Source organism: Pelodiscus sinensis, chromosome 4, assembly GCF_052426305.1.
Source record: "Pelodiscus sinensis isolate ZL-2025 chromosome 4, ASM5242630v1, whole genome shotgun sequence".
In the NCBI taxonomy this organism is placed as follows: domain Eukaryota; kingdom Metazoa; phylum Chordata; order Testudines; family Trionychidae; genus Pelodiscus; species Pelodiscus sinensis.
The window spans coordinates 42,448,697-42,476,535 of record NC_143055.1 but is presented as its reverse complement, the minus strand read 5'-3'; the positions used below and the strand labels follow the sequence as shown (position 1 = coordinate 42,476,535).

Sequence of the window (27,839 nt, the reverse complement as noted above, 5' to 3'; positions counted from 1 at the left end):
CATTAAAAAATGGCAAGCTGACCCGAAAACACTCTGAGCAAAAGACTCTCGGGGTTACTCAGTTGCAGAGTACTGTCCCCAGTATGGTTACACTTGAGGCAGGCACAAAAAATTGATATTGGTTTCCAACAATCCTGTAAGATCATCCCTCAGACTGAAACAGACTTCTACACCGTTGCTTGACTGTCTGACAGGGATTGCTCCACCACCGGTGAGGTGAGATGCCTTCAATAGAAAGAAGGCACAAAAGCAGGTGCAAGATTCAAGATGTCCCATTTCACTTCCCAAAGGGTTAAGTCTAGAGAACTCTTTGACTAGGAAAATCCCTTTCCCTCAAATACCCCGGTGGAAGGCTACGGAGTTACACAATGACAGGAAATGCCAATAATCCTGGCCAATCCGGCTCCTTCAAAACTCCTCCTCCCAGGCACTTAAACAAAAATACTAATATCTGTCTTGACCTGGAATGGCAATGACTGGTGACAATATGACCAAATGTAAGTTGAGGAATGATTCCAAATATCAACCTAGAGAGCTCAGAATAAACAAACACTTGAACATTGCCTGATGCAGTGCCCCATGTCAACATCCTGTACTCCTGAGAAACTATTCAATATACGTGACTACATTAGGTCTTGGCTGCAGTTTTTTTAAAAACAATCTATCATCATGATGAGATAAGAGATGTTAAATAAGAAGTGCTGGTTTTACAGTCACATTTACCACGAGACATCCTATACAGGAACTAGTAGTTGTATGGATTTTGCACGATAGGCATTGAAATAGGGGAAACATTTATCTTATCATTTCAACTCATGTCATAATAAATATCATCAAATTTGTAAACAACTTTAGACCATTTCTTTTAATTGCATATTGATAAGTCTCAAAGGGGTAGCAATGGTAGTCTGTATCTGCAAAAATGAAGAGTTCTGTGGCACTGTAGAGATTAAGAGATTGATTAGGGCAAACGCTTTAGTTTTAATCTTATGTTCTAATAAATCAGTTAGTGTCTAAACTGCCATAGGACATCTCAGTTTAATTGCCTGTGGTATATCAAAATTGTATTGTTCTGTATAAATGATAATATTCATCATGGAGTGATAACTTCTTTCGAGTCCCACAGAACCTTCTCCTTAATATCATCTCTAAATCAATCACATTTAAAGGGCCTGATAATTAAAGAGAGTTTCTGTGTCTTTTTACATTTCGAAATATGCTACTTACAAATAAAGACAGTGACTTACCTTATCTGCAGATATAATTAGAAGTTAAATGCCAGCATCCTTTTATTTGTGTACATAACCACTGTGTCCACAAAATGAAACCCACAACGATTTGTGCGCACAAATAAAGGAAGCCTATTATATATATAGATAATTTCACATGCACAATTTTTGGTTCCTGGAATATTTGTATTATTTTATGTTTAAAGAGGGAAAATTAACCAGAAAAGACAAGTAGTGGATATAGATTCTTTTTGTAAATCAGACAAACAGCTACCAAGTCAAAAAACTGGTTCCCAAAGCCACATGACAAAGTACTGAGCAACAGCACAGAATGTAACTTTGCCAAATAGGAGCAGTGCTTTATCAAGCAAGCTTCCTCCTTCTCCCTTCCCCCACAGACACTGTGTAAGACTGTGCTGGGAAACAGAAGGCATAACTAACACAGGAGAACAAATATTTATATTTCAGATGCTGTAAATGTGGTATCTAAAAATTGTACTTGGAAGCAAATTGTACATTTATTGAAGTAAATTGGCTGGATTATTTCTGTTGTTATTAAACTGACACTGAATGGAATCACATATAGAAAAAAGAAATATGCATGCAAACTATAAAATTAAGAAATTGTAGGCAACCCCTAGTCTTTATAAGGTTGGTTAACTTAGTCAGAGACAAACCAGCACCTAATTTTCTTAATGTTTGTTTTTATTGGTTTACTAGCTTAAACACAACTACTACTTCTACATTCTGAACTGAATCATGAGAAAAATGAGTTATTTTGTGTCTGTGAAGGGTTGTTTTATTACATAATAATGGTCTGTTAAATGGTTTATTGCAGTGGTCCCCAACGCGGTGCCTGTGGACGCCATGGCGCCCGCCGGGGCATTTATGTGCGCCCACCTAGTGACCAGGGCCGACCCGAGCCATTCTTGCTCCCCAAGCATGCAGCGCATGTGCGGCCCCCACTCCCGGGTGCCTGGCAGCCCCTAAAGGTTGGGGACCACTGGTTTATTGAAATTCAAGAAGCTGCTTTTTCTCCTTGAGAGGCAAGAATTCAACACACTCATTTTTTCCAGTGCAACCAAAGGTTACCTTCAAAGGTCTATGGAAAGACGCACATTAAAATGTCTCATGTCTTCAGCCTTCAGTAAGGCTAAGAAAAAGAGTGATAAACTATTTTAATTAAGAGTGATCTGTAACAGCTGAATGCAACAGCTGTCTTTTGGTAAATATACCCACACTAAAAAAAAGATTATTTATCAAACAAGACATAAGTAGTAGGGTATTGCATTCCACTGAAGATGAACTGGGTAATACATAAAAACTTCAATGCCACAGGACTACAAAAATGCCAGTATGATTTTCAATGGCAAACAAGGGTATCACAATATTGAGGGCTAATGTACATTTAGAATGCCATTAGCACTTAGTGATATTGTTACCTGCATTGACAGGAGAGCTTCTACTCTCAGTGTAGTAACCCCACCTTCTCAAGAAGCAGTAAGTATGGTGACAAGAGAAGCCCTGCCACCAACACAACACTGTTGACATCAGTGGTTTTATGTCAATATAATTATGTTACTCAGGGATGTGGATTTTTGCAACTCTGAGTGACATAGCTATACCAATAAAAGTTTCTAGTGCAGTTCAAGCCTGAGTACAGTGGTAACAGTCCTTCCTTACGGTATTAATTCAGAAACGCACTTCAGAATGTGCGTACCTTTGTAGCCATGGACTGACTTATAGTTAAAGTGAAACAGATTTTCAATTTTGCTGAATTAGGGCGTATGCAGTTTTAAGGCTTTATGCATCACAAGGTGCAGATCTTTTTTATACAGCACTTCTAAGGCCATGTCTACCCTACAAAATGAAGTCACCCTAATTTGCATTGGCATAACTGCAGTTGAGAAAGTCTACAGTTTACTCTGTGTCGGCAGTGCATGGCCTCACCAGAAGCACTTGATTTGTACTGTCAATGTGGGACATTATGAGTCGGCTCCTGACAGCCAATAACAGTCAACATAAACATCATAGTGTCTACATAGACACTGTGTTGACCCAACGACATTAACCTTGACTCCATGGTGATTATGGAGGTAGAGTTATTAAGTTAACATAACAAGTCTGTTATATCAACAAAAACAAAATTTAAAATGTAGACACTCCCAGAGTTAGGTCACCGTAAGCTCTGTTGCATTGACACATCTCTGTATGTAGATCAGACCTGAAACTCTGCAGGACCAGATCTTGCATCACATCTCAGGACACATGTTAGAGCACTGGACAAAAAAGCATTTTGATTAACTGTAGTTTGACTAATCAACATCTGATTGTTATAGATAACAGATTATCTTAATTTTAAAAGGGTGTTTACTTCCCGGTTATTCAGTTAATGAAGTGCTAAAAAAATACTAGTGATTTGTCATTTGATATTTACCAGGAAGTCTAACTAGCTCTCTTTCTCCCTTCTTCCAGCAAAGCTCCATAAGGCTGAATGTAAGCTTCACAGGAGTGTAGCTGCAGAGGAACTCCACTCCTGTAGTTTTCGAACTCTCTAGCAACTATACTCTGATGCAGACCATGTCTACACTAGCACTTAGGTTGGCAATACTTTTGTTGCACAGGTGCTTGAAAAATAACACAAGTTGTGACATGTATTTTGCTGTTTAAGCGTGTGCGTGAGACACTGCTTTAAGATCAGTGTCCCGAGCCCCTCCGCGGCTTTGCTCCGCGTCTTCCTGGTCTGCAGACCAGGGAGACACGGAGAAAGCCCCGGAGTACATGGGCGCCAGGACCGTGAGGTCCCGCAGTCCGTGTCCTCCGGGGCAAGCCCCGTTCGTAACTGCGGATCCGACGTAAGTCGGATCCGCGTAAGTCGGGGACTGCCTGTATATTGATAGGAGAGCACTCTTCTGTCAGCGTAAAATGGCTACATGAATGATCTTAAAGCAGTGTGTCACTGTAAACTTGTAAGTGTAGACATGGTCTAAGAAGTAATCTTAGGCTCTGTCTACATTGGGAAGGTTCGGTGACGAAAGTGCTGTCAATATACACAAGTCACCAAAAGTGAACAACAATCAAACTAGTTTCTCTGCTTCCCACTGTCAACATGTCATGGCCACATTGCTATCACCCTGTTAACAGACAGAGCAAAGCAATGTGGGTAAGTATCCCACAGAGCAGTGCAGTGAAAAGGCAGATCTGATCCCTGCACTTCTTGGGATTCTCTCATCGCTCTATAAGCTCTCCATGCAAAGCAATGTCAAAGCAGCACAGCAGTCTCTCCAGCCTTTTTCCTATAGCAGCAGTCTGCCTAATGCTGTGTTCCTAGCAGGGCAGAATAGAAGCATTTCAATGATTTGCTATTTGTTTGTTTCCCCAAAAGGAGGAGCTCACTCACCTGTCAGGTACTTCCTGGAGCTTTAAAAGGGGAGGGGTACATGCCTGCAGGGCAGCAGAGATTACTAACCACTGAGGAGAGCCATCAGGGCTGGCATTGTGGGATACTGGCAGAAGCCAGTTCTCTCAACAAAACAAACAGCAGATTCCACACTGGCTCTTTATCAACAATAAAAGGAGAGAGAGGGGGACATAAAAATCTCACAGGGGTGGAAGTTTTTTGCCACCAAAACTGGGTGTTTTCCTCACAAAAGTCACATTGCAGTCTAAACGCTCTCACTGTTTTGTCACCAAAATGCAGGTTTTGGTGACAAAATGTGCCAGTGTAGACAAGCCCTTAGTTACTGATACAGTACATATCCTTAAGTATATTTTGGAAAAGTAAAAAATTTTAGCACTTAGCCTCCCCCATTACACAACTATTAAATCTTTAGAAAGACATGAGATCATTTTTGAGATATGCAGAATTTAGTACTGCTTCAATTTTGTATTTAAATTTGGGAAACAATAAAGGGCACTTATCTTAGACTTTCTGAGTCTGACAATGATTGAACAACACGATAAATCACATCAAAGCAAACAATAACCCTCACAGCACACAGTCATACCAAACAACTATGGAGCATGAAAAATCATACTATTTTCCACTTCACCTGAGCAATATCAGCTTTCATTAGTAACTGTATTTTGAACAGTCTGCTTGTTCTGCTTGCCTGATTTAAACTGTGATATTGGTAGGTTTATTATATTTTATTGTTAATGCCTGCAAAGAAAGTGCAATTGCATTATCCAGAGACTGGATTTAAATCTCTGTACTATTAACTTCCTGCTCAACTGGAAACATACTTTTTCAAAAAGACAAATTTTAACATTGGCATATGATATTAGGACGTCATCAGCTGCTGATGAACTGCCTACACTAGAGTTCCTATGGTAAACACAGTGCTCTATATTAGGGATGTAAGCGAGTCCTTGAGTCGACTGCTCAAGTACTCGCTCCGCCCCCCCCCCATTGCCTTGCTGCCTCTGTATCAGAGGCGGGGGTGAGGGGAGACTGAAGCCAGAGTTTGGGGGAGCTGGCTTAAAAGCTGGCTCCCTGCAGCACCATCTCCACAGTTCCACCTGTCCTCCCCACCCCACCATGCTATTGCCTCTCTCAACAGCAGTCCATGTCTGTGGGGTGGTCCCAGCTCCCCCCTTGACCTCCCCACAGACAACTGAGCAATCCCAGCTCACGCCGGATCCAAGAGCTATCCTTGCTGTGGTTCTGCAGTTTAAATGTAGGAAGAGCCAGACAGTGCGGCTCCTACAACATTTAAATTACAGAGGTGCTGTGCGGGAAAAGGGGTACATCCTGGACTCAGTGCCAGCCGGGACTGACCCAGAATTGCTCAGTCCCAGCTCACACCAAGTCTGGAACCTACCCCTGCTGCGGCTCTGTAGTTTAAATGCAGTAGGAGTTAGACTGCCTGTGCATCCACCTCTTACTACATTTAAACTGCAGAACCACAGTGGGGGTAGCTCCTGGACCCAGCATGAGCCAGGACCGAGGAACCCTTCTCTTATCATCTAATCGTGTAGTCAATAAAATTTTATCGACTACATCATTAGTGGATTACCCGCCTCTTAACTTCCTTAATCCATATCTGCATCAATGTAAATACTTACTAGCTAAGGTGCCAGCATCTAGTTATCACTCAAGAATTTGTAGCACAGTTCCTGAATTTTATAAAACTTCTTGTTGTGCATTGCAAATGGCTTCTTCTCTGTATGTTTTTACATCCGCTTTTGAAACCCATCATTGCTGCCTGTGGTAAAACTGCACCAATGTTAGCAAAAAAAAGAATTTTAGAAAAATAAGGCTTCTGTGGACAAGGCCTGCCATAGAACTATTTACTTTGCTATTTGGCTAAGACAGAAATAGCCAAAACACTACTATTCAATAAGTACTATGTACCCAATAAGTACTCCTGTTTTATTTGGTTACCATATAAAGTCATAATGGGAATTGTACATTTTCAATCTATTATAAATGACAGCTTAATAACATTGCTAAACAAACTAGACCAATATAGTACATGCCTTCTCAGAACACAATACAGTACTTTTAATACCACTGTCAACTTGAGCTTGACAATTTTCATGTAACCGATGAGAACTACATTCCAAAGACTGCCCTTTTTACATGGTCATGGGAGCAGAGAGTACCCATGAAACTTGAACTGACGCAAAAGCTTTCCTTTCCCTTCTAAAAACAATGTCTTGAGCGAGTGTTTACAGATCACTATAAGCAAGATCAAAAATAGAACAAAACTATTTTGTGTTATGCTAAAATAGGAAAAACTGGTGGGGTTTCTTCTTGTTTTTATAGATAGATAACAAATACTGATGTGATTCAGCTTTCATGTTCGTCCTTTAAGACTCTGCTCAGAACATACTTCTTCCATGAGGTCGGACTTTACCAGGCCTGCCACTCTACTAAACATTTCAAATATAAATACAAATGCATATCCAAAATTGCTGCACTCTTCTGGCTGCCACCTACTCACAAAAAAACCTGATCCAGAATATATGGCAGTCAATGGAAATATTCCCTTTGACTTTGTGGGTTTTGGATTAGATCTAAAGTGCTTTGAGTATCTGTTTTTTCTGGGAGATAATCCTGCAAACTCCTCCCCCGTAAAAAATTCCAACAGAGTCAATCATACGTAGAGAACTTACATGATCACATACATCCGTAGATACTATTCATTTCTTGAATCAGGGACCATGCCTTATTTAGTCCTGTACATCCCTAAGTACATTTGCAGGAGCTCAACCAAGGTGCTAATTGCTAGACTAGGTTTATCTTTCCAGATGACATTTATGTAACACTTGTTTCAGAAACTTGTTTCCTAAAAGCTAGAATTATATTCCTTTGTACCCCAAGGGCTTGTCTACATGAGCATGCAGTCTGTGGCAAGCTGCGGTGTGAATCTAACCAACAATAGCCCATTGCACATTAACTGTGTGGGTTTGATGATGCATACTAACAGTTCATTGGTGTTTATCTTGGATGAGGCCAGAAACAAATCATAGTTTGATATACAATGGTGGCATAAAGTAAAATTTGAATGAGGCAGTTATGCCAATGTCAATCTGTAGTATGGACCAGTGGTTCCCAAACTTTTTGACTATACCGACCCTTTTTCAATCTATTAAAATTTCACGGGCCCTCTTTCCTCCCTGGGGGAGAAAAAAAAAGTAAGGAAAAAAGTAAAGAAAAATAAGGATCAAGCCTGACCCTTATTTTTAAACTTTTCACAGGCCCCCTGCAGTACCGTCGCGGACCACTAAGGGCCCACAGACTACAGGTTGGGAATCACTGGTGTAGACCGAACCCAACTAGTAATATAAGCTAACCATTGCAATCAAGACATGCCCTAAGTCACATCACTGCCCTAAAAATCATAAACAAATATTTGCTGAATTAAGGCCCTACCTTTGTGTACACCTGTGAGTTAGAGGCACTAGTTCATATGTGATGAGCACATCTGTTAAAGTTACATGCGCTGCAAAAAAACCAAACTGATTTTATAAAAAGTGAAATATAAAAATGGATTTGCAGACACAGAGAAGCCAGAAAGCACTCAGCAATCTTGTTTCAATTCCCATCTAGGTTAAACTGGTCCAAATCCACACTGATTACACTAAAGGCAAGGGTATGACTTCAGATTTAAATCCATATAACAGTTTAAAATCTATACCTTAGTAACTCAGATATGAGAATTTAATATTTCCCAGGTATTTCTAACTCTTTGTTCTATGTTTGTATCTGAGTAACTGTAAATATGCTCAAATGCAGTAGGATTACCTCTCTTACAAGTTTGGTGTCGGTTTTGGTCTCCCAAGCTCAACTGAAAAAAATTCACATCCTTTGGCTTGAGAGTTCTGGCTTCTAAACTTGACAATATCTACCATTATGACATCATACTTTGGAAGGGAAATATGTCCTCTCCTCATCACTCTGGTTGATGATAGACATTCAGGGAACTGAGTCTATGAACGTTTTGGGGCAGCAAAGCAGTTGGAATATTATGTAGATCAAAGGTGGTATCTATTAAGCGACAAACATAAATAAATTGTGGATATTTCAGAAGTGTTAGTGGTCAGAAGTCAAAATGTATTATTAAAGAGTTTGTTTACTGCATTTTGGACAAATGTTTCTATAATTTATCAGTACTTCGTAATGTATTCCACTTCAATTCAGTTTATTTGGAGAGACACTAATTTTGGAGGCCTCACTTTCTTTCCCTATCCTTCAGTTCACTCTGAACACACACTTAATAGCCCTTTTCATGCCACGCGGTGCTTTATCCACCATGGGGCACCTTTAACTCAAAATCCCGTCTTCCAACCAATTACTGTGTGGTGTTATAATTGTACTTTCCTGTAATTGTTTGGGGGAGGAGGGCTATGTGTGTTGTTTTTAGGTTTCTCTTCTTGATGGATGTGTGAAAGATTCACACAGAAAGGAGAAACAGCTGCTATCAAATACAAAAAATTAAAAAAGCAATATATCTTCTACTCTCTCAAGTAGGCTTAGGTGGTATATGTCACAATAGAAAGCTTTTAAAAAATTGAAACAATATTAATATTTAAGGTGATGATATCCCTTTAAAAGGTGATATTATCCCTACAGATTATGAGCTGGGTGCCTTTTTACATTAGCACCTCAAACAGGCAGGTGATAGTGCTACATATGTGCATCTTTCCATTCTTTTTTTTTGCTCTGCAGGAAGTTTGTCAAATCATTCTTCTCAGTTGAAAAAGAATGCAGCAAGGCAAATCCTTGATGTATTTTAAGCTCCTCAGTCATCCCGCCACATGGGATTTTTTAGAGAGTTGCACTCTTTAATTGGAAGGAGGGGAAATATGCTTTTCTCTTCATCAGCAGCATATGACGAGGCGGAGGAAATAAACCCCTGTAAGTGAGTGATCTTCAGTAAGGTCCCACTCCTGAAATAATCTGAGAACCCTGCTTGAGAAGTCTCATAATGTGGACTGACCATGTCTTAACAGAGAGGGCTAGTTGGGACTAGGGAACCTCATGAATTCTTATCGGTTAGGCGACTATTCTATAATCCCTGGGGGTGGGACTGGTAGCTCGTGTGCTTCAGCCCCACTCCCGAGGAGCCCCTTGCCACCCCACGCTGCTGTGTCTCTATCAGAGGCAGCAGCACGGGGTGCCAGGGGGAGCTGGTCTGCAAGGGGAGCCCCTTGAGGACTGGCTGCCTACCACCCTGCGCTGCTGCCTCTGTTACTCTGTTACAAAGGCTGCAGCGCAGGGTGGCAGCAGCCCTTGTACTGGGTGTGTGTGTCTGAGCTCCTGGACCTGGCATGAGCTGGAACTGAGCTGGGCTATCTGGCTCCTAATACACTTTATTAAATGCAGAGCCACAATGGGGAGCCGCAGTGGGGGTGGGAGGGAGGCCCAGACCCAGTGCAAGCTGGGACTGAGACAGGCTACTGCCCAGCCTGCTAAAAAATGTACTGGCAAGGAGTGGGGGAGGGGGAGGGGCAGGAGGAATTGTGTGCAGTCTATAGCATTAACCTATAAGCTTTTGCTTATCGGTGAATCAGTTAATCGACTACACGATTACATCCCTCGTTGGGACTAGAGATATTACACTATTTAACCGATTAGCTTATGCTTATTGATTAATAATGTTGGTAACACTCAGCTGACTCTCAGAGGCACAGCTTTGCTGTGGCAGGAGACGGAAGCCTCCCCCCTGGGAGTTGGGGCAGTAAGGGCTGCCCTCTCCACTCCCAGGACTTCCCCAGGAGTGGAGCCAGCAGCCCCTGCCAGCCCAGCTCCCAGGGAGGAGGCTCCTCTGTGGCAGGGAAGCTGCCACTGGGGAGCTGGCCTGGCAGGGGCAGATAGCCCTGCTCCTGCGGAGGCTTTGCTGCAGGCTCTGCAGTAAGCTTTATACTTAAGTATAAATAAGCTTTATACTTCAGTGTCAACAGCGCATATCCACAGAGATTTTTAGTGGTTACATGGTTACCTATTTAACCGAATTTTAGCATCCCTACTTGGGACTACTTTGATTGACAGTCATGTATCATCTCCTTCAGAACTACCAAAATAGTTTACACCAAATGGAAAAACTTCATTAGGTAGGTAATGCATTTTTAACTGTCTTTGCTAACGAAATGAAGTAGCTGACAACAAAAAGGGAGCCAGGACTATGCATAGCCTCCTCTTTGTGACCCATTGTGGTAAGTTTTTCTCGGACAGCTGAATAGTTCTCATTCAAATCACATAGTGAAAGCTTTTGCAAGAAGGCCAGTAAGTTTTCCTTGACTCATTTCAAAATGCAAAATGTCATTCTCTTTCTGTGGTACTGGTTACAATTTCCCTACAATTCCTTGCACAACAAAAAGTCTCACTTGGAGATAAGTAATTCGGTCACTAAATACATTTTTTTCTTTTTGCCTGAATGCCTTGATTTAATAGATAGCACATCAATAATTTAAAACAGCCTTCAATATCTGCATTGAATGCCTAGATATCAAAAGTGATAAGCACTTTAGAAAGTTGGACACAAGTGTATTGTGAAACTAAATTTGCAGATACTCCTGGTAGTTTTATAGATTTATTTTCAGATCAAAGCAACGTTCACAAGCATATAAATTGGGTGATTATAATGAAATATTTTAGAATTATTGAGTCCTAGACTGCAATCTCTAAGAAAAGCATGGATTACTTGTAAAAACAAATTTTAAATTGAAGGTCAATAAATTGTTACATTGTTCTCCTTACCTAAAGAAACATTATAGTAAAAACATTGGATACATTTGTAACTCCTACATTTCATTTGATTTAACATCACTAAGACTTACTACTGCAGTGGTATTTGCGAAAAGGTCCCTGATTCTTTTAAATACACCTGAAGAGATTTTTCAAGATGGTTTTGCCCCTATGAAATAATCTGTTCTTCAGTCATTGCATCATTAACCAGTCCTCTGCATAGATCTAAGGAAGTTCAAATGGGCCCAGTAAGTGATCAAGCAGTAAACACATGCTCACTCTCAGGATAATTTAAATATTAGTAGACAAATAAGATTTGTCTCCTTCCTTTCTTAAAAGTATCTATCTGCTAGTTTTAGTCCTCATTCTGTGGGGAATCTTTCTGTAATTATATCACCCTAAATTCTGATTTTCCCAATTTTCCCTAAGACATCTGCATTTAAAAACTGCACACAACAGGCTAAAAGGAGTTTGGAGTGCTTAGCATCTCCAAATATCAGGTTAAAAGTACCTCAACCGAAGCATCCAAAACAGAAAGACATCCAAAATCACTTTTGAAAGTAATGATCTGGCTATGAAAGCTCTTATTTGGTAGTGATAAAACAGCATTGGACTTTTGATGCTAAAGCAGAAACCTCCTAAATGCACTAAAGGACTGATCCAACGTCCATTCAAGTCAATGGAAAGACTCCCCAAATGTCTACTTTCAGTCAGAGTGATCAGAAGGAGACGACATGTCTCCCACCCTAAAGAATGTCATAACGATAGGCATTGTCAAGTTTTAAGCTACAACTATTAAGTCAGTGAATATGAATTTTTTAATTGTGCATGTGACTTTACTGTTAACATACCAAATTTGTGATAAAGGTACATGCTGCAATTCTGCCAATATGATTGGGAGTTGGGAGATGCAGGAAGTTGGCCAATCCTCAGGGATGGTTGGGCTCGTGGGGGCTGTGCTGCCCGGGTGCCGGCTCCTTATGACTGGCCGGGGGCTGCCAGATCCCTGGAGCTAGCTGGGGCAAGAAAGGTTTTAGGCCATACTATGTGAGCCATAGTATGTGAGCCCCTACCCAAGTGATTCAAAAATACTGGCTCAGGATTTCAGTAGTAAGAAACAGAAAAGGAGATGGTGGAAAAGAAGATAGAATCTGTTTAAAAAAACACACACTGCTTAGCAGATAAAAAGATCTATTAATCTCTCCCCTTTTTTTAAGGAAGTCACTTGATGACTTGGAAAGATCTTGTTATAAATCCCTCATATTGAAAGCACTGTATTTACAAACTCTAGATGAGCTTCATTTTAGACTTCCACTTCACGAAGTACCATGAAGCATAAAGCAGTGTAGCTGTTCTCTGGTGCAAGGAGCGGTCTCTCATTCACAAATAAAACTACCCCCAAGCAAGGGGCATAGCTTTGCCAACAGGAGAGCTGCTCCAGCTGATGGAAGTACTTGCCCTTTTTGTCGTTAAAATTGTAATTCAGGGGTGTGTGTGTGTTTTTCACACCCTGGACTGATGAAAATTGCAAGTGCAGTGTACAAACCCTGTCTATTCAGCTTCTCTCCCTGAATTACATCCAGTGCCTAAAAAAGTTTACCAGTTAACCAAGATGCATGTCCTCCATAGGCTTTGCATATCTCTCTGTTACTACCAACAAAGCAGAGAAATGTCCTTTTTTTCTGCCATTTATGAGTCCACCAATATACCAGCCCTAACTCACTAGTTTTAAGGGCTTTTAACTTAGTAAAGTAAGTGTCCTTAAGACTTATCCCCCATCCTCTTGTCAACCCCTAAACCACACATTCTGCCTCCAGTCCATCTACCTTTGAGATGTCTTTTTACAAGTGGTTACTAGCTGGCCCAGGAACAATGTATTCTCAACAAACTTTTAGGTGAAGGTTTCAAGGAGACAATGAGGCTTTTAGATTCTGAGGATCAGAAATATGAGCTGCAACATTCCTGCAACCCTATGAGCTGATCCATGAAATGACACTGATGGATGCTGGACTTGGCAAAGATTACACGGCCCGCCTTTTTGTGAGGCTAGAGCAGAGGGAAGCAGTAAAAGGTAATGATCTCTAAAACACTGATATGGCCAACATCCGTTCTTGTAATTCCTACTGCTGTTGAGAGTTGTCCAAGAAGCACAAGGTAAGATAAGAGTATCTGTAGAGGAGTGGGGGGCAAACAATGGCCCATGGGCCACATCCAGCCCATCAGTCCAGCCTCCGAGCTCATGCTGAAGAGTGGGATCGGAACTGCTTTGCCCAGAGGAGCCAGCCCAACTCCCAGGCAACGTGGCTAGTACAGGCAGCTAGTCCCAAGCCCTCTCCTTCTGCCTCCCCTACTCCATAGCCTCAGCTCTCCAATGTTGAGGGGGACTGGAGGAGAGGCAAGGGATCCCTGGAGGGAGGGGACAAGGGCAGAGAGCAAGAGGGTTTGGAGGAGAGGCAGGGATCCTGGGGGATGGGGAACAGGGGAGATAGGATGGAGGCAGAGGTCCCAGAGCGGTCAGAAGGTGGGGGGGGGGGGGAATAGGAAGTGGCTGCCAGGCCAGCCCTGGCGCTTTGAGAAGGACAGTCCCCTCCAGCCTTCCCTACCCAGCCTCCATACAACTTTAGAACCTGATGTGCCCCTCAGAAGAGAAAGGTTGCTCACCCCTGCTGTCGAAGCTAAAGTGCATATAATAATATTTGTTTACCTTTTTTGCTTAAGTGCTATTTCAGCACTGGTTGTGTTTTCCCAGAACTCATCTGTACCTCAGGAATTCAGTGCTGAACTGCAGACTGAGTATTCTCAGTCACATTCATCTCTAATGTGAATTCCTAAAATGGCCATTTCATCATATTTGGGATATGTCTCCAGTAGCAGCACGACAGCAACCAATAGGGTTTTTCTGTTGCTGTAGTAAATCCCCTCAAAAGGTACTTGATAGGCCAATGGAAGAATTCTTCTGTTGACGCAGCTGAGTCTACAGACTGACCTGGCTACATTACTTAGGGTGTGAAATTTTACACAACTGAACAATGTAGCTAGTTCGACCTAAGTTTTAGGAGTAGACCAGGCCTGAGCCTCTAAGCAAGATGGCTTAAAAATAGCTATTATTTCGGCTCTAAAGCTGGTAGCAAGAGCACTAAATAAAGATGAACTGTTTAGTCAAATATAAAGTTTAAAACATGGTAGTGGTATCTCATATTACCAACGTGGCCAATAAGGCTATCCTGCTGCCACTGAAACCAATGCTTATTTTGCCACTTATGTGGTCCCCAAAACTTGCTTGTCTTGTTTTCCTGGACAGTACCACAGACTTCAGTAAATTACTTGGGTGAGTAAAGGAAGGAGGACTGCGCTGAGATCTACATGTTGTATTTAGATTTGTAGAGGCTAGACCCTAGTAAGTGTTATAAAGTAGCAAGCTCAGCTAGTCATTCAGTCTGGTCAGAGACCAGTTTTGATTTGGAGGTTGACAGGGATCTGAAAGCAAATGTTTATAGGAAATTAATTCCAAAAGGCTTCAGTGATTTGGTGAGCAGAAACTTACATAGCCCAGAATAGTTCTTTCTAAAGTGAAGTTATTTGTTTAGTGCATAAATGTACGTGGTAATTCACAAACAGACAGTATTTACACAAAGAATCTATAATCTTAAAAAGACACCAGAAGTAATTGTATGGAGTCTTCGTAACAAGGCCAAAATCCTCACCAATATGGGTAAAAATGTTTGCAATACAAGTCATTCATTGAGAATCAAGAGAAGAAGAGGGGGAGATAAGAATAGTTAACTGCAGTTTGTGTTGGTAGGAATTAAGTGCTAGTTAAATAAAACATTAAGAAAATGGGCAATAAATACTGTCGTGATTTGTATTTGAAAAGATATAATAAAAAGGAAGAAAAAAATATTTTAAAAGATATATTTAAAAACAAACAGTAGCCACCTTGTCCCCTAGACTTCCTGAACATAAGCCCTTGTCTCTAAGGCAAATCAATTTCATTTGTAGTTTCATGCCTAGACCAAAAACTTGATTACTTTATTTTGTCTCAGAGACATGTATTATAAGAAACACCCAAACATAGTTTTATAATAGAAATCATGGTATAACTTTAGCAAGAGGAATTCTCATGAGCAGCACTAGATTGCACCAGAATACCAAGAAACATTCCTTAGACCAGGGGCAGGGAATTTTTTGGGGTCGAGAGTGCTGACCCACAGAAGAAAAAAAAAGCTAGGGGCTGAACACTAGAAGTAAAAACAAAGAATAAACCCTCACTGACATGGCCCCCAACTGAGAAAGACACACCCCACATTCCCCTTACACACCAGAATCTATGGGGCCCCAGCCTAATAGACTTTGTGTGCTCCAGCCCCATGGTGGGATGGCAGGCCGAGCAGCTGGAGCACCAGCACGGGCTCCCCAATGCTGGGGGGGAAGCCCTGTGCTTCAGAGGCCAGATCCAGGCAAGCTGGGGGCTGCATCAACTCCTGGGCCACAGGTTCCCAGCCGCTGCCTTAAACAGAGATCACACTTAAAAATTCAGCTTTTCTAGGTATATATTTATTTAGTTACCTAAAGCTACTGGCAAGTTTAAGGATGCACAGTAGGGATGTTAAATTTCGATTATTCCGCTAATTGAGTAGTCGATGGAATTTCCATCGACTACTCGATTAGTCAATAAGTGGGGGAGCGGGCGCTCTCTATTCCCACTGCACCTCTCCCTTTGAAATGTACAGGAGCCACCTGCTCCTGTATATCTCAAGGGGAGACAGAAAAGTGCAGGAGCCTGTGCCAGTGAGGAGCAAAGCAGTTCCCGCTGGCATAGATTCCCTTCTGTTCCTCTTCCTTTGAAATGCCCAGGAGCCGCAAGATTAGCAGAAGGAGAGGAGCAGCAGTGGGACCAGCGCAAGCAGGACTGTTCCAATCCCTGCTCACACCATGTCCCCATTGCCCCCTGTCCCTGTGGAGACAGTGCCGGGGGAGCGGGAGCGGGGGACAGCAAAACCAACTTTTAAGCTGGCTCCTCCCAGCACCAGCTCATGCTCCACCCTTGCTGCCTCTCTCTGATAGATGCAGCGGGGGGGAAGGGGAGGGGACCACGCGGAGTGACTAGTCAAGTTCCTACTCAACTACCCGATAAGTATTTGCATCCCTAGTGCACAGCATACATAGAGGATATGACTTCACTACAGGCCTGAGCTTCTGGATCAGCCTAGCCCCAGATGCGAGCAGCAGCACCATCATGCCAAAGTTACTGTATCCTGATGGCTGCTGCTCCTCTCCCCTGTCTGTCATGTAGGTTACTGGGTGCACTTCCCATAGTTCTCTGTGCTGCAATAAGCTTATCTAGTCTATTATTCTCTCCTAGTGAATTGGGGAAGAACTTGTCTGTTAGTCTGGGCATGCAGATGGAATTGTGGGACAGCGCTGGGGGATTACCAGCAAGCAAATGCTTGAGCCTGCTTCTCATTACAAAGTGGGTGGGTTACCAGCCTAAGTGAAAGCCTCATTCAGGCTTAACCTGTACCACAGGGCAGGGCAGCCTAGCTCTTATTCAAAGCACCCCTAAACTTGGGCATGAAGATTGTGTGTTGATGACAGCAGATATGGTGGCAGATATAAGAGGCTTGGGAGAGACTTGAGGAGTCTCTGCAAATGGTGCAAGATATTCTGGATGTGTTCAATGTTCTCGCTAATCTTTTCCATCCATGTGTGGAATAAATTAATGTGCACCAAGGCATGAGGAAATGTGCACCACCAGTAGAAAAAAACTGCTAGGTGTGAGTGATCTGCTAATCAGCTGGGCAACATGTGAATCTCTCCTGAGCAGCCACACAAGTGCACAGCTTACAGGAAACACTATATGTGGTGCAGCTTCCCTTGGAGGTGTGCTAGCTTGCTGCCTTTGGAGCACCATTGCTGGAAACTCCCAAGAAGTGGAGGGGCCACCAGGATCTGAACTATGGCTCCGCTCATGCTCCACCCTAAGGTCCTGCTCCCACTTTATCCCTTCCCCTGTGACCCACCTGCACTGCACCTCTTCTCCAAGGCCCCACCCTCTGTTCACCTCTTCCCACCCTCCTCTCACTTCTCTCTGTCCTCTCCATCTCCCCGGCATCACCCTTAAGACTGGAGGGGGCAGAAAGAAGCAAGCTGCAGAGGGCTCAGGAGAGGGGATGGTGGGTGGTGCCTCAGGGCAGGGGGAAGAGAGAAGTGGTGGATATTCAGGATAGGGGTTTGAATGGTTAACCGATTAACCAGTAAGCATAACCCTTACTAGGCGATTCTTACCAGTTACAGTTAACTAGCAGGGGCTGGGGCGCTCCAGCCTGGCTGAATCAGCCCCTGTCCTTGGCAGGCTCAGCCTGACACACTGCAGGCAGGAGCACTCCAGCTCAACCAGAGCAGCCCCCAGCCACAGTAGAGAGGCTACTCCAGCCCAGCTGTGGTAGACCGGGGTGCCACTCCAGTTCAGCACCTCCTGCCCCCGGGCACTCCCATTTCATCTCTTAACCAGTTAAACATAACGTTTAAACAGGATTTTACATCCTTAGTTCAGGAGAAGAGGTGTGGTGAAGCACCGGCAAGGTCTTGGGGGGAGGAGGCAGAGCGGTGATAGGGCCTCAGGCAAGGGCAGATGACAGTTTTGCGGGGCCCTGGGCAGCATAATTCCGTGGGGCCTCCCCTTTGCCACGGCGCATGCGCAGCGGCACCATGGCGCATGCACGGGGCTTTCTGAAGCGCGGGGCCCGGGGCGGCCTCAGGGCAGGGTGGAGGATGGGGCCGCACTCTGAGTGACGATGCCCCTCCCCTCCCCCCCAACCTCCTGTACCCCACACTTCTAGGGAGCTTCTGGCACTTGCTCACATCCTCCTCAAATGCAAGTCATAGGCTGCCTATGGATGGCTTGAGTATAGCTCCAAATAAGTGCCTGGGTAATATCTGCAGTCAAGATGTACCCTAAGGCAGTATCAATGCCCAATCAAGGGTGCAATTCTCTGAGTGCATGTTACTTCAAAGGGATTGTTCCTGTGAATAAAGTTACTGACATGTGCAGGTATTTATAGGACTGAGCCCCTTCGCAGATGTTATTGAGCACCTGCTCTACTAGGAGGCATTTGTTTGTTTTTAAGATGCGGATCTGTTTTCTGAGCAGTTTTGTCACTTTGTACCACTCCCTATTTTGGAATGGCCCAGGATGTGGTGAGGAGTAGATAGCTGGGAGGACTTACAAAGATTGGCAGGACTGGTGTTTGTTTTCAAATGAGTATTTACCAGTAGGTAGAGACTCCTCTTAATCGGCTTTTACTGAGCTGGTTTTGGCATCCAGGACAATGTTAACAGCCTGGTTAGAAATTTCTACATGCATGATCTGTTTTCACTTTCTGTCCAAATTAGTAATATTGGTTAATTTCCATAAAAACAGAAATTAAAAACTAAACAGCTTTAAAATATTAGAGATTTTTTTAAAGCCGTGTGACACTCTTATAAACAGAGTTAAGAATGTTGTCAGCTGTGCTACCTACTATAGGAAAGTAGCCAAGCCTGTGCACTATAAGTCCTGCCCTTGTAAAGTTCCAATCTTCGCTTCTTTTTGACCAATTGTTTTTTCCAGGTGACAAGTACACATCATTTTTTACAATAATCATCCATAAGACTATATATTTTTGTACCACTTCACATAGAAATCAAGAGTGTCATTTCCAGGGCAACCACAATAAATGAGTGCTCATGCAACAGACAGAGAATATGCAAACAGGGCAAGGCAGGACCAGACTTGTGATAGCAAAGGGGACAGTAAGTTTTAACATGCCTTTAGTACGATAACCACTTAAGTAGAAAATAAAGGTCAGACTGGCAAACAAAGGGACAACATTGCCCTGCAAAATAACAAGAGTTTAAATATTTTTTATTTATATCTATCTTTACAGAGGCCCTTGTTTCAAGATATTCTGCAATATGGAATAGAAAACAAAACCATTTATCTGAGAAGCTCAACAAAATTAACAAAAGCAGTCAAGTGTTACACAGACATTCATGAACATACCCTCATAACACTTCCATGAGGAAAGAGCTGAATCAGTTTTGCATTTGGGGAAACTGAGGCACAGAGAAGCTAGGCGACTTGCACGTCATTTGCCTACATCCAAAAGTAGTTTCATATTCACAGTGAACCTCAGGCTACAATTCTGAACAGAAACAGTGGGAGTGCCATTACCTCTTTTTCCAGAGCCAACAAGAACTATTACCCTCCAATAAGCAATAAGACCAGATTTATAGTACAGTTTTAATCATACTTTCCCCTAAGTCACAAAATCAGCTGTAAGATACAACAGCCAATAACCATAACTTCAATTAATCTCAACGCAATTTTAAATTAATATTACAAAAAATATTCTAATTTCATTTGACACAGTTAAAAAGAGTAATACAACTCTTCACCCTATGCCAAACTTCTGTGATTTAACCGTGTAAAAAAAAATCTAGTAGCTCTTACACTTTTTAAAGAAAGAATACATAACAAAGTGTGTGAAAACTCCTCCTACCTTAGCCACCCAGCTGAACAATGGTGACATCCTACAAGATCAGACACAGATCACCACACGCTGTTGTAACTTTAGCCACTTTCACTGCCTTTTTTCCACTTCTTGCCTGCTTTTGTCTGATAAACAACTCTCTCACATCTGCATCAAGCAGTAGCCTAATTTATTGTGAAGAGAGAAAAACCTTCTTTAGAAACAGTGTTTTAGGCAACCCGTCTCATGCTGCAAAAAAGCATGTTCATTTCCCAGACTCTACAGTAACTATGAGGTCACTGGTCTTTGAGACTTTCACAATTCCACACAGTCTATCTCAGAGGTTCAGTGTAAGAAAGGAAAGGGCTGGGTGGGTCAGAGGAGGAGGGGAGTATGCCACAGGCAGCTTTGAAAAGAGACTCCACCTACTCGGACGGACGAAAAGGGAGAGAGAGAAAAGTACCAACAGAGTACTGCTGTGTGGATTATTCAGGAAGTTGTGAAATGTGGTAGTTTGTGCTTAACAGAGCTGTAATAACATGTCAATGATTTCAAGGGGAAAAAATACAAACTATACTGCCACCCAATGCTGCACTTATAAGTAACTCAGCTCAGCATAAAGACAGTATTCATAGCTACTTAAAAACAGTTAACATAGCTTTCTAGAAAAATGCAGTGTCAAATAAATGTTTAAATACAAACTGAAAGCAAAAACAAGCTTCTCTTTCAAAACGGTCAAAACTGCAAGTTTTCAAAATAATTTGAGTTATTTCTAAGTAAGTTACTGACATTCAATCCAAATACTAGTATCTGTACTTTAAAAAACAAAATGGCATTAACAGAGAATAGAACAAAAATAACCTTGGAATCAGTGTAAAATGAGTTTCAGGCAGCTCAAGACATATTTGCCATCCAAACCGGATGTGTTTCAACTACCATATCACTGATCCTTCTGTTAAAAACGCTAGGAGTGTCTGTGGGCATACCTGAAGAAGAGCTCTGCACAGCTTGAAAGCTTGTCTCTTATTGGACCAACTTCTGTTAGTGAAAAAAATATTACCTCGCCCACCTTGTCTCTATAAACGTATAGTCACGCTTAAATCAATATACCTACATTTACTGAAATTAAGATGCATGATCTACTCTCAAGTTACTGCTCAGCAGGGAGGAGAATATAGCATTAAGTCTCTTACTTGTCACCAAAAGAATATGCTGAATTTGAACTCAAAGAATGGTTGCATCAATTAGAAACAAAGTGCAAAGTTCTTCAACATACAGATGCATATGTTTGTTTACTCTGTATCAGTGGGTACGTCTAGACTACATGACTCCGTCGACGGAGCCAGGTAGATTTGTTGTTTTGGCAAAGGCAAATGAAGCCGCGATTTAAATGATCGCAGCTTCATTTACATTTACATGGCTGCCGCTCTGAGCCGACAAAAAGCTGATCAGCTGTTTGTCGGCTCGCGCGCTAGTCTGGACGTTCCCCCTGTCGACATCAAAGCCCTTTGTCGGCAGCCCTGGTAAACCTCATTCCACGAGGAATAACGGGGTTGCCGACAAAGGGCTTTGATGTCAGCAGGGGAGCGTCCAGACTAGCGTGCAAGCCGACAAACAGCTGATCAGCTGTTTGTCGGCTCAGCGCGGCAGCCATGTAAATGTAAATGAAGCCGCGATCATTTAAATCGCGGCTTCATTTGCCTTTGCCTATGTGTCTAATTTACATGCCTCTGCCGACAGAGGCATGTAGTCTAGACACAGCCAGTGTGTCACAACTCTCCATGTACATCCAAGACTTGATTGTAAAAGAAAGCGAAGTCTTATTCTGAGGAGCGGCAATGGAATGAGAGAGTCACAAGCAAGACATAGCTCCTGCACTGTTTAGTACAATAGCTATAACATCCCTAAAGAGCAAGCTGCTATGGCAAAAAGTCTGAATTTAGTTTTAAATTCCCTTCAGGATATTCTTGAAAAATGTGTCTGAGAGAAACTTGTCCCAGTTTGGATATGGAACACAGAGCAGTACTGCACTATTATTTATTTATTTTGCAGCCACACCTAGTAGGAATGTTAAATATCGGTTAATTAAATAGTTGATTAATCTAATGAATTCTTATCGGTTAGTTGACTATTCTATTGTGCCAGGACAGCCACTCTCCGGGGGCGAGGAGGGTCTGAGCTTCCGGACCCAGTACAAGCCAGAACTGAGCTGGGCTGCCTGCCCACCTGGCTCCTAATACACTTTATATGCAGAGCCACAGCGGGGGTAGGTCCAGGACCCAGTGCAAGCCAGGACTGGGCTGGGCTTATGGCCAGCCTGCTAAAAATTTACTGGCAAGGGATGGGGGGAGGGGGAGGGAGAAATGCATGTAGTCTATAGCATTAACCTATAAACTTTTGTGTATCAGTTAATTGGTTAATCGACTACATGATTACATCCCTAGCATCTAGAGGCCATAATCAGTGATTTGGGTCACTTCTCACAGAGAGAAAAGACAATCTCTGAACCAAAGAGCTTACAATTGAAATATATAATTAGAGACAACAGAAGACTACAAACAGACAAGAGGAAGTATTCTGTAAGTATGGCAATTTTGAGTGTTAAAGGAAGTGGTCACTAGGCATTTCATCCTCTGGTGACCTAATCATAACTGAGAAAACAATCTTGGTTTTTGAAAGTCCAGAATGTTAGTTAGTGATAATACACAAGGAAGTTTATAAAGCACTGCTTGAACCATGCCTCAGTCTAGACATTAGATTTCTCCCTCTCATGGACAGTAGTCATCATGTTCATCTGGGGACAAAAACTGTTGCCAATATACTTAAACCTTTTGCACCTTTTATCTGAGAAGCTTATCGGCATTTGACAAATATTATGTTCATTTTACAGACAGGTAAGTTGAGTTACTGAAAGGTTACATGACTTGCTCTAGGTCACACATTCAGTAAATGGAAGTGATTCAAAGTCTATTTCTGTAAATACTAGATTGCAGTGTTTGTCTATGAAGCCAAAGTAAGTTGTCCAATTTGGGCTAATAAGAGGAGATGCACTGTCAGGCAAAATGGATTTTTACATTATTCTTTATTCCAGTTGTGTTCTATTTTAGTGAACCTGACACCTAAAATGCAGGAAAGACTATTATGCAATAGTCTTACTGATACAGGAGCCTAAATTTCATTTCAATTTTTAAAAATTGCTAAGTGCTGAAATAACTAAATACCTTTAAAAATCTGGGCCTCAGTCCACTTTTTTCAAATATATAAATGGGAGACATGAGGAAAGAAGGATGCAGTCTCTTATTTATTGCTCATAATAAGTGGACCTATCATCCTTTATTTGGCAGTGCTGAAGTCATATTCTTCTAACATTGATCATGAACAGAATGGTCTCTTAAGCAACTCTTTCACTTCGCTGCAGATCTTCTGTCTATAAAGAAGCTTTCACAGCTGCCTCTTCCTGGCTGGATTCCTGATACAGTTACAATTTTAAACAAACAATACACAAACCCTTCCAGTTTTCATTACATGATGATGCCAATCAAGAGACACCACTGGAAGTGACTCTTTGTGTGATCCTGAGCGAACCATTTCACCTCATTCTCTACATGAGCTTCCAAATGTGTGAACTGTAATAGCAATGTTTACATGGTTGTGTAAAGGATTTTGATGATCCTTTGTATTCAGATTCAGAAAATTAGGCATAGAAGTGTAAGTTCTGCCACAGATTTCATTTGGGGAAAATTGCTTATATTTTGTACTTCCCAGTCTTGCAAGAGTGAAGAGAGCATGCACTGATTAATGCAATAATATCTAAAATATTTTTGCATAAATGGAAACAATTTCAATATTTCTTCCATAGTTTAATAGGACTAGCAACTGCCTTCATCTTCCAAGAAGTCAGACATCCTAAATATAGAACATTATATTTTTCTATTTTTAAAGCTTCGCTTTGCAAAGTTTAAGCAAATAATTTCTTTTCCAAAAGTATTGTGCATCCATTCTGAGTTAATGGAAAAAATTACAGGAGTAAGAAACATATTTCTCTGTATAAAAAAAATAAAAAATGTCATTTGAAACACCTTACCTAAATTCAAGATTTTTACACCAAAACAGTCTACTGGATAATGTATAATGGAAAATATTAGCACATAACTGCTACCATTTCAAAAATAACAGTCATTAGTAGCAATTACATGCCGTAGCACTTTAAAGCCATATTTTAAAGTTTAGATAATCAGAATATGGTTTGATCGCATTTGCAGATGTCCCCTATCAATTTACAAAAATAAAAAACAAACAAACAAACATTACTTTTCCTTAATGACAGCAGTCTGCTTTCAAAAATGTGCAAATTTGTAAGAAGAATTTAAACTTCGAAGATCTTTAAGGTCCTCTAGACTCTCTTCTGGCCAAGATTATTCCATTATAGTCCAATTTTAAAGTCTGTAATTATCTTTGAGACTTCACTGAAAGCTAAGAATGACAGTCTCATAAGAATTCAGACCGCACAGAGCACTGACTAGGTTACTAGCTCCAGCACTAGTCTGCAAGCATTTGCAACTCACTTCCCAAATTATAATTCCAAATGCATTAGAGAGAGACTCGCCTATGCTGTTATCATGCCAAGACTGGATATTTGCTCAGTGGGTGCCTTTACAGCAGGAGGGCCTAGTTCAATCCATTTCTTTTTGGATCTTTTCCCTGGTATTCAGTCTAACTATCTTTTGGTGTTAATTTTATTGTTAGTTCCTACACTCACAAATATACACCCTAAGGAAAGGAGATCTCAGCTGCTGAGGAAACTTTTGCTTCCGAGTACAAAGGCAAGAAGCAATAAGAGCAGAATCAATGCAGTTTAGCAGGCTTGCATGTAGAGGGCGCTGACTGGCAACAATACAAGGATTCAAAACAAGTCATCAGCCAGACCTGGAAAAAGCAAAATCCCCAGCAGCAGTAACTAGCCCCTCGGAAGTGAGCAGTGAATTCCCACGATTATGTAAACTTAGAAATTTCCAATAAATCTGACGATCTAATTTCAATGTCTGCAGTTGATATGCACGGATAGCATCTAATTCAAGCAGAGCATAACAATCAGATAGACATATCAGTGGAATATAATGGACGTATTAGTGTTTCTTGGTTGAACTCCGTTGATGACAGGATATTAGGAATAAGATAATTAAATAAAATTAACCATGTCTAACACTAAAGTCACAATGAAAGAACTTCATCCAAGTTCAAGGGGAGGGCAAAATGCAGACCACATTGCAAACCAGCCAGGCTCCCTGCCCTGCCGCAGCATGCTGCTCAGAGCACCTCTCTGAACATTGAGCTAGAAGGAAAATACTAGATTTGGGAAAACATATTATTCCTTTATAAAGGGCCATTCCTGCACACTGGAAAATTATTTTTATATAGGTTTCAGATGATAGCCGTGTTTGTCTGTTTCAGCAAAATCAACAAGAGATCTGGTGGCACTTCATAAATGTTTTGGTCTTTAAAGTGTCCATGGACTCTTTGTTATTATGCTCCAATAAAACTGTTAGTCTATAAGGTGCCACAGGACTCCTCGTTGCTTTTGCAGATTCAGACTAACACGGCTACCCCTCTGATACTTACATTAAATGGAGCATAACTTAGGTAATTCAGAAATAAAGAGAAACCAGAGTATATAATAAAATATTTCTGCATATCAACTTTTACAGCATAAGGCCTTGATTCTGTAAAGATTCTTGTGCGTGATTAATTTTAAGCATGTGAGTAAAATTATTGACCTAAGCACATGAATAAATCATTGCAGAAACAGTGGCTAGAGGCTAGATCTTAATACTCTAGACCAGTGTTTCTGAAAGTGCTCCGCAAAATCACTTTCAGAAACACATTAACTGGCCATCCCAGTTTGTTTATTTACGGGCGCCGTGGACACAGAACCTTGCGGCTCCCATTGGCTCCGTTTTGTCCTTTGCAGCCAAAGTGGCTGGGCCACCACTTTCCGCGGCTCCCCTTGGCTGCAAAGGACAAAACAGAGCCAATGGCACCAGTAAATAAACAAACCAGGGCGGTCAGTTAATGTGTTTCTGAAAGTGATTTTGTGGAGAACTTTCAGAAACACTGCTCTAGATGGCTATTAAAAGTAGATTATATTCCCAATCCTACACAATGTGGAACCTTTTAAATCAACTGCTGACAGCATTTGTGGTATATTTGCCTTAAGCACAGGTTTCTATCGTAAAAAACATGTTCTACTAATTGCTTAAATCTTCTCACAAACTTCAGCAAGATAGAACTAATTCTTTCCAGATTGGCTTGTAGACAGTAATGACCGCATCTTAACTAATTAAAAAGCACCTTCTGCAATACTGACCAATCAAACCTCAGCCTTAATTATTCTTTTTCACTGCCAGCCTTCATCTGATTAGAAGCTACAGCATACTCCTTCACCAGAAATGCTATTTCCTATGTAATCTTGTATTCAGAACATTATTGGGAGCTTGTAAGATGTGTAATAATTTTGTAGGAGACATAATTTTATTTGTTTTTTGATAGAATTATCCAAGATTTTTATGTTGCACTAGTTATTGTATTCTAGTTCAAAACAATGGGAATACAAAACAACATTTTTGCTTGTGTTTTTCATCTGCTGTTTCTCATTTTTCCTTCTCTAGTTTATTTAATACCTGCAATGTGTCTAGACAAACACCATGGATTCTATACTCTTATGTTGTATATAACGTGCTGCCTTTGGCTAAGAACAAGAGCGAGGAACATTTGATATAAACTAAAAAATGAGATTCAAGCCATGCCTATTATGCCTCCACACACCAAATCCCCTTTCTTCATTCCAATACATACATGTTATTAATTTTAAAAATTCACATTTTGGAATTATGTTTTACCTTACCATTCTCAGCAAATTCATTCTAGAAGATACATTTCCTAAAAGTCCATTTCAAAATAATTGTTAAATATAAAACACAAAATTGTTAAAATGTTGCAATGAGATTTCTCCCCAATAATCTTCCATGTTTTGGATCAATCTTGAATATTTCAAAGGCCTTAGCATATTTTACTCTAAACCAAAACTGCATACTTCGGCCACGCGTGCTAACTGCTCTTCTGTTATCCTGTTAGAACAAAGGACTCCTTAACTGGCTTGAGCTGTCATCCCATCATTATGAATCGAAGCATATGCTTCAACTGATTCATTCAGTATGGATTCCTTCAAATGTTTTATATGACAGATTGTCCCTTTCACTTAATAAGTAGCGCCCCAATTCTGCAAACGCTGATGCATGTGTATGACTTCATACATGAAAGTGGTATGAGACTGCTTGGGCAGACACCACAGTTAAGCACATGTATACGTGTTTCCAGTGTAATGACCTAAAATACTACGTATTTCAAATGTGGCAGATTGCTTAAATACAAATAAAATACTTATATATATTTTAAATCAATAATAATAATAATTTGAACACTGATCTTGCCACTGCCTCAGTGAGAGAAGACCCCTGAGTTTATGAAGACTATTGTGACTGCTTGGAGATCTGGGCATGGGCAGAGGGCAACCTGTGCAGACTCAGCTAAGGGGCTGGGATTACAGTGCCCTTCATTTCAAACAACTCCAAAGTGCATGAAAAATAAGAATCAGTTCAACCACCATGGAAACGGAGCCACCTCTGAAGCAGAACACTACATGGCAGTTTAAACTAGAACACAGAGAAAAGCTAGCTCCCACTACAATTGCAAGCACAATACAATAACCCATATCACGGACAGCACCTTGATTTTCTCTCTCATCTCAAAAAATGCACGTCCGGTAGCACGGTGTCACCTACCACCAAGAAGGAGTATTGGGTTAGTTATGATTTAAAATGGTATCTGAGGCCACTGAAACCAGTGTCT

General features: G+C 41.4%; 1 protein-coding gene across 10 annotated transcripts in view; it reads right to left on the bottom strand.

The window, feature by feature from the left end:
* Nucleotides 1–27,839, bottom strand: part of TBC1D1 (TBC1 domain family member 1) — a 188,882-nt gene that overhangs the window by 130,657 nt on the left and 30,386 nt on the right. Inside the window, exon 1 of one of the 10 annotated variants that reach the window (XM_014576746.4) lies at nt 19,965–20,605. The exons of the other annotated variants lie outside the window; for them this stretch is intronic. Coding sequence (XP_014432232.3) covers nt 19,965–19,994 — 30 coding nt within the window. The 5' untranslated portion in view covers nt 19,995–20,605. Of the gene's footprint in view, nt 1–19,964; nt 20,606–27,839 lie in introns of those variants that run through there. 10 annotated transcript variants of the gene reach the window in all.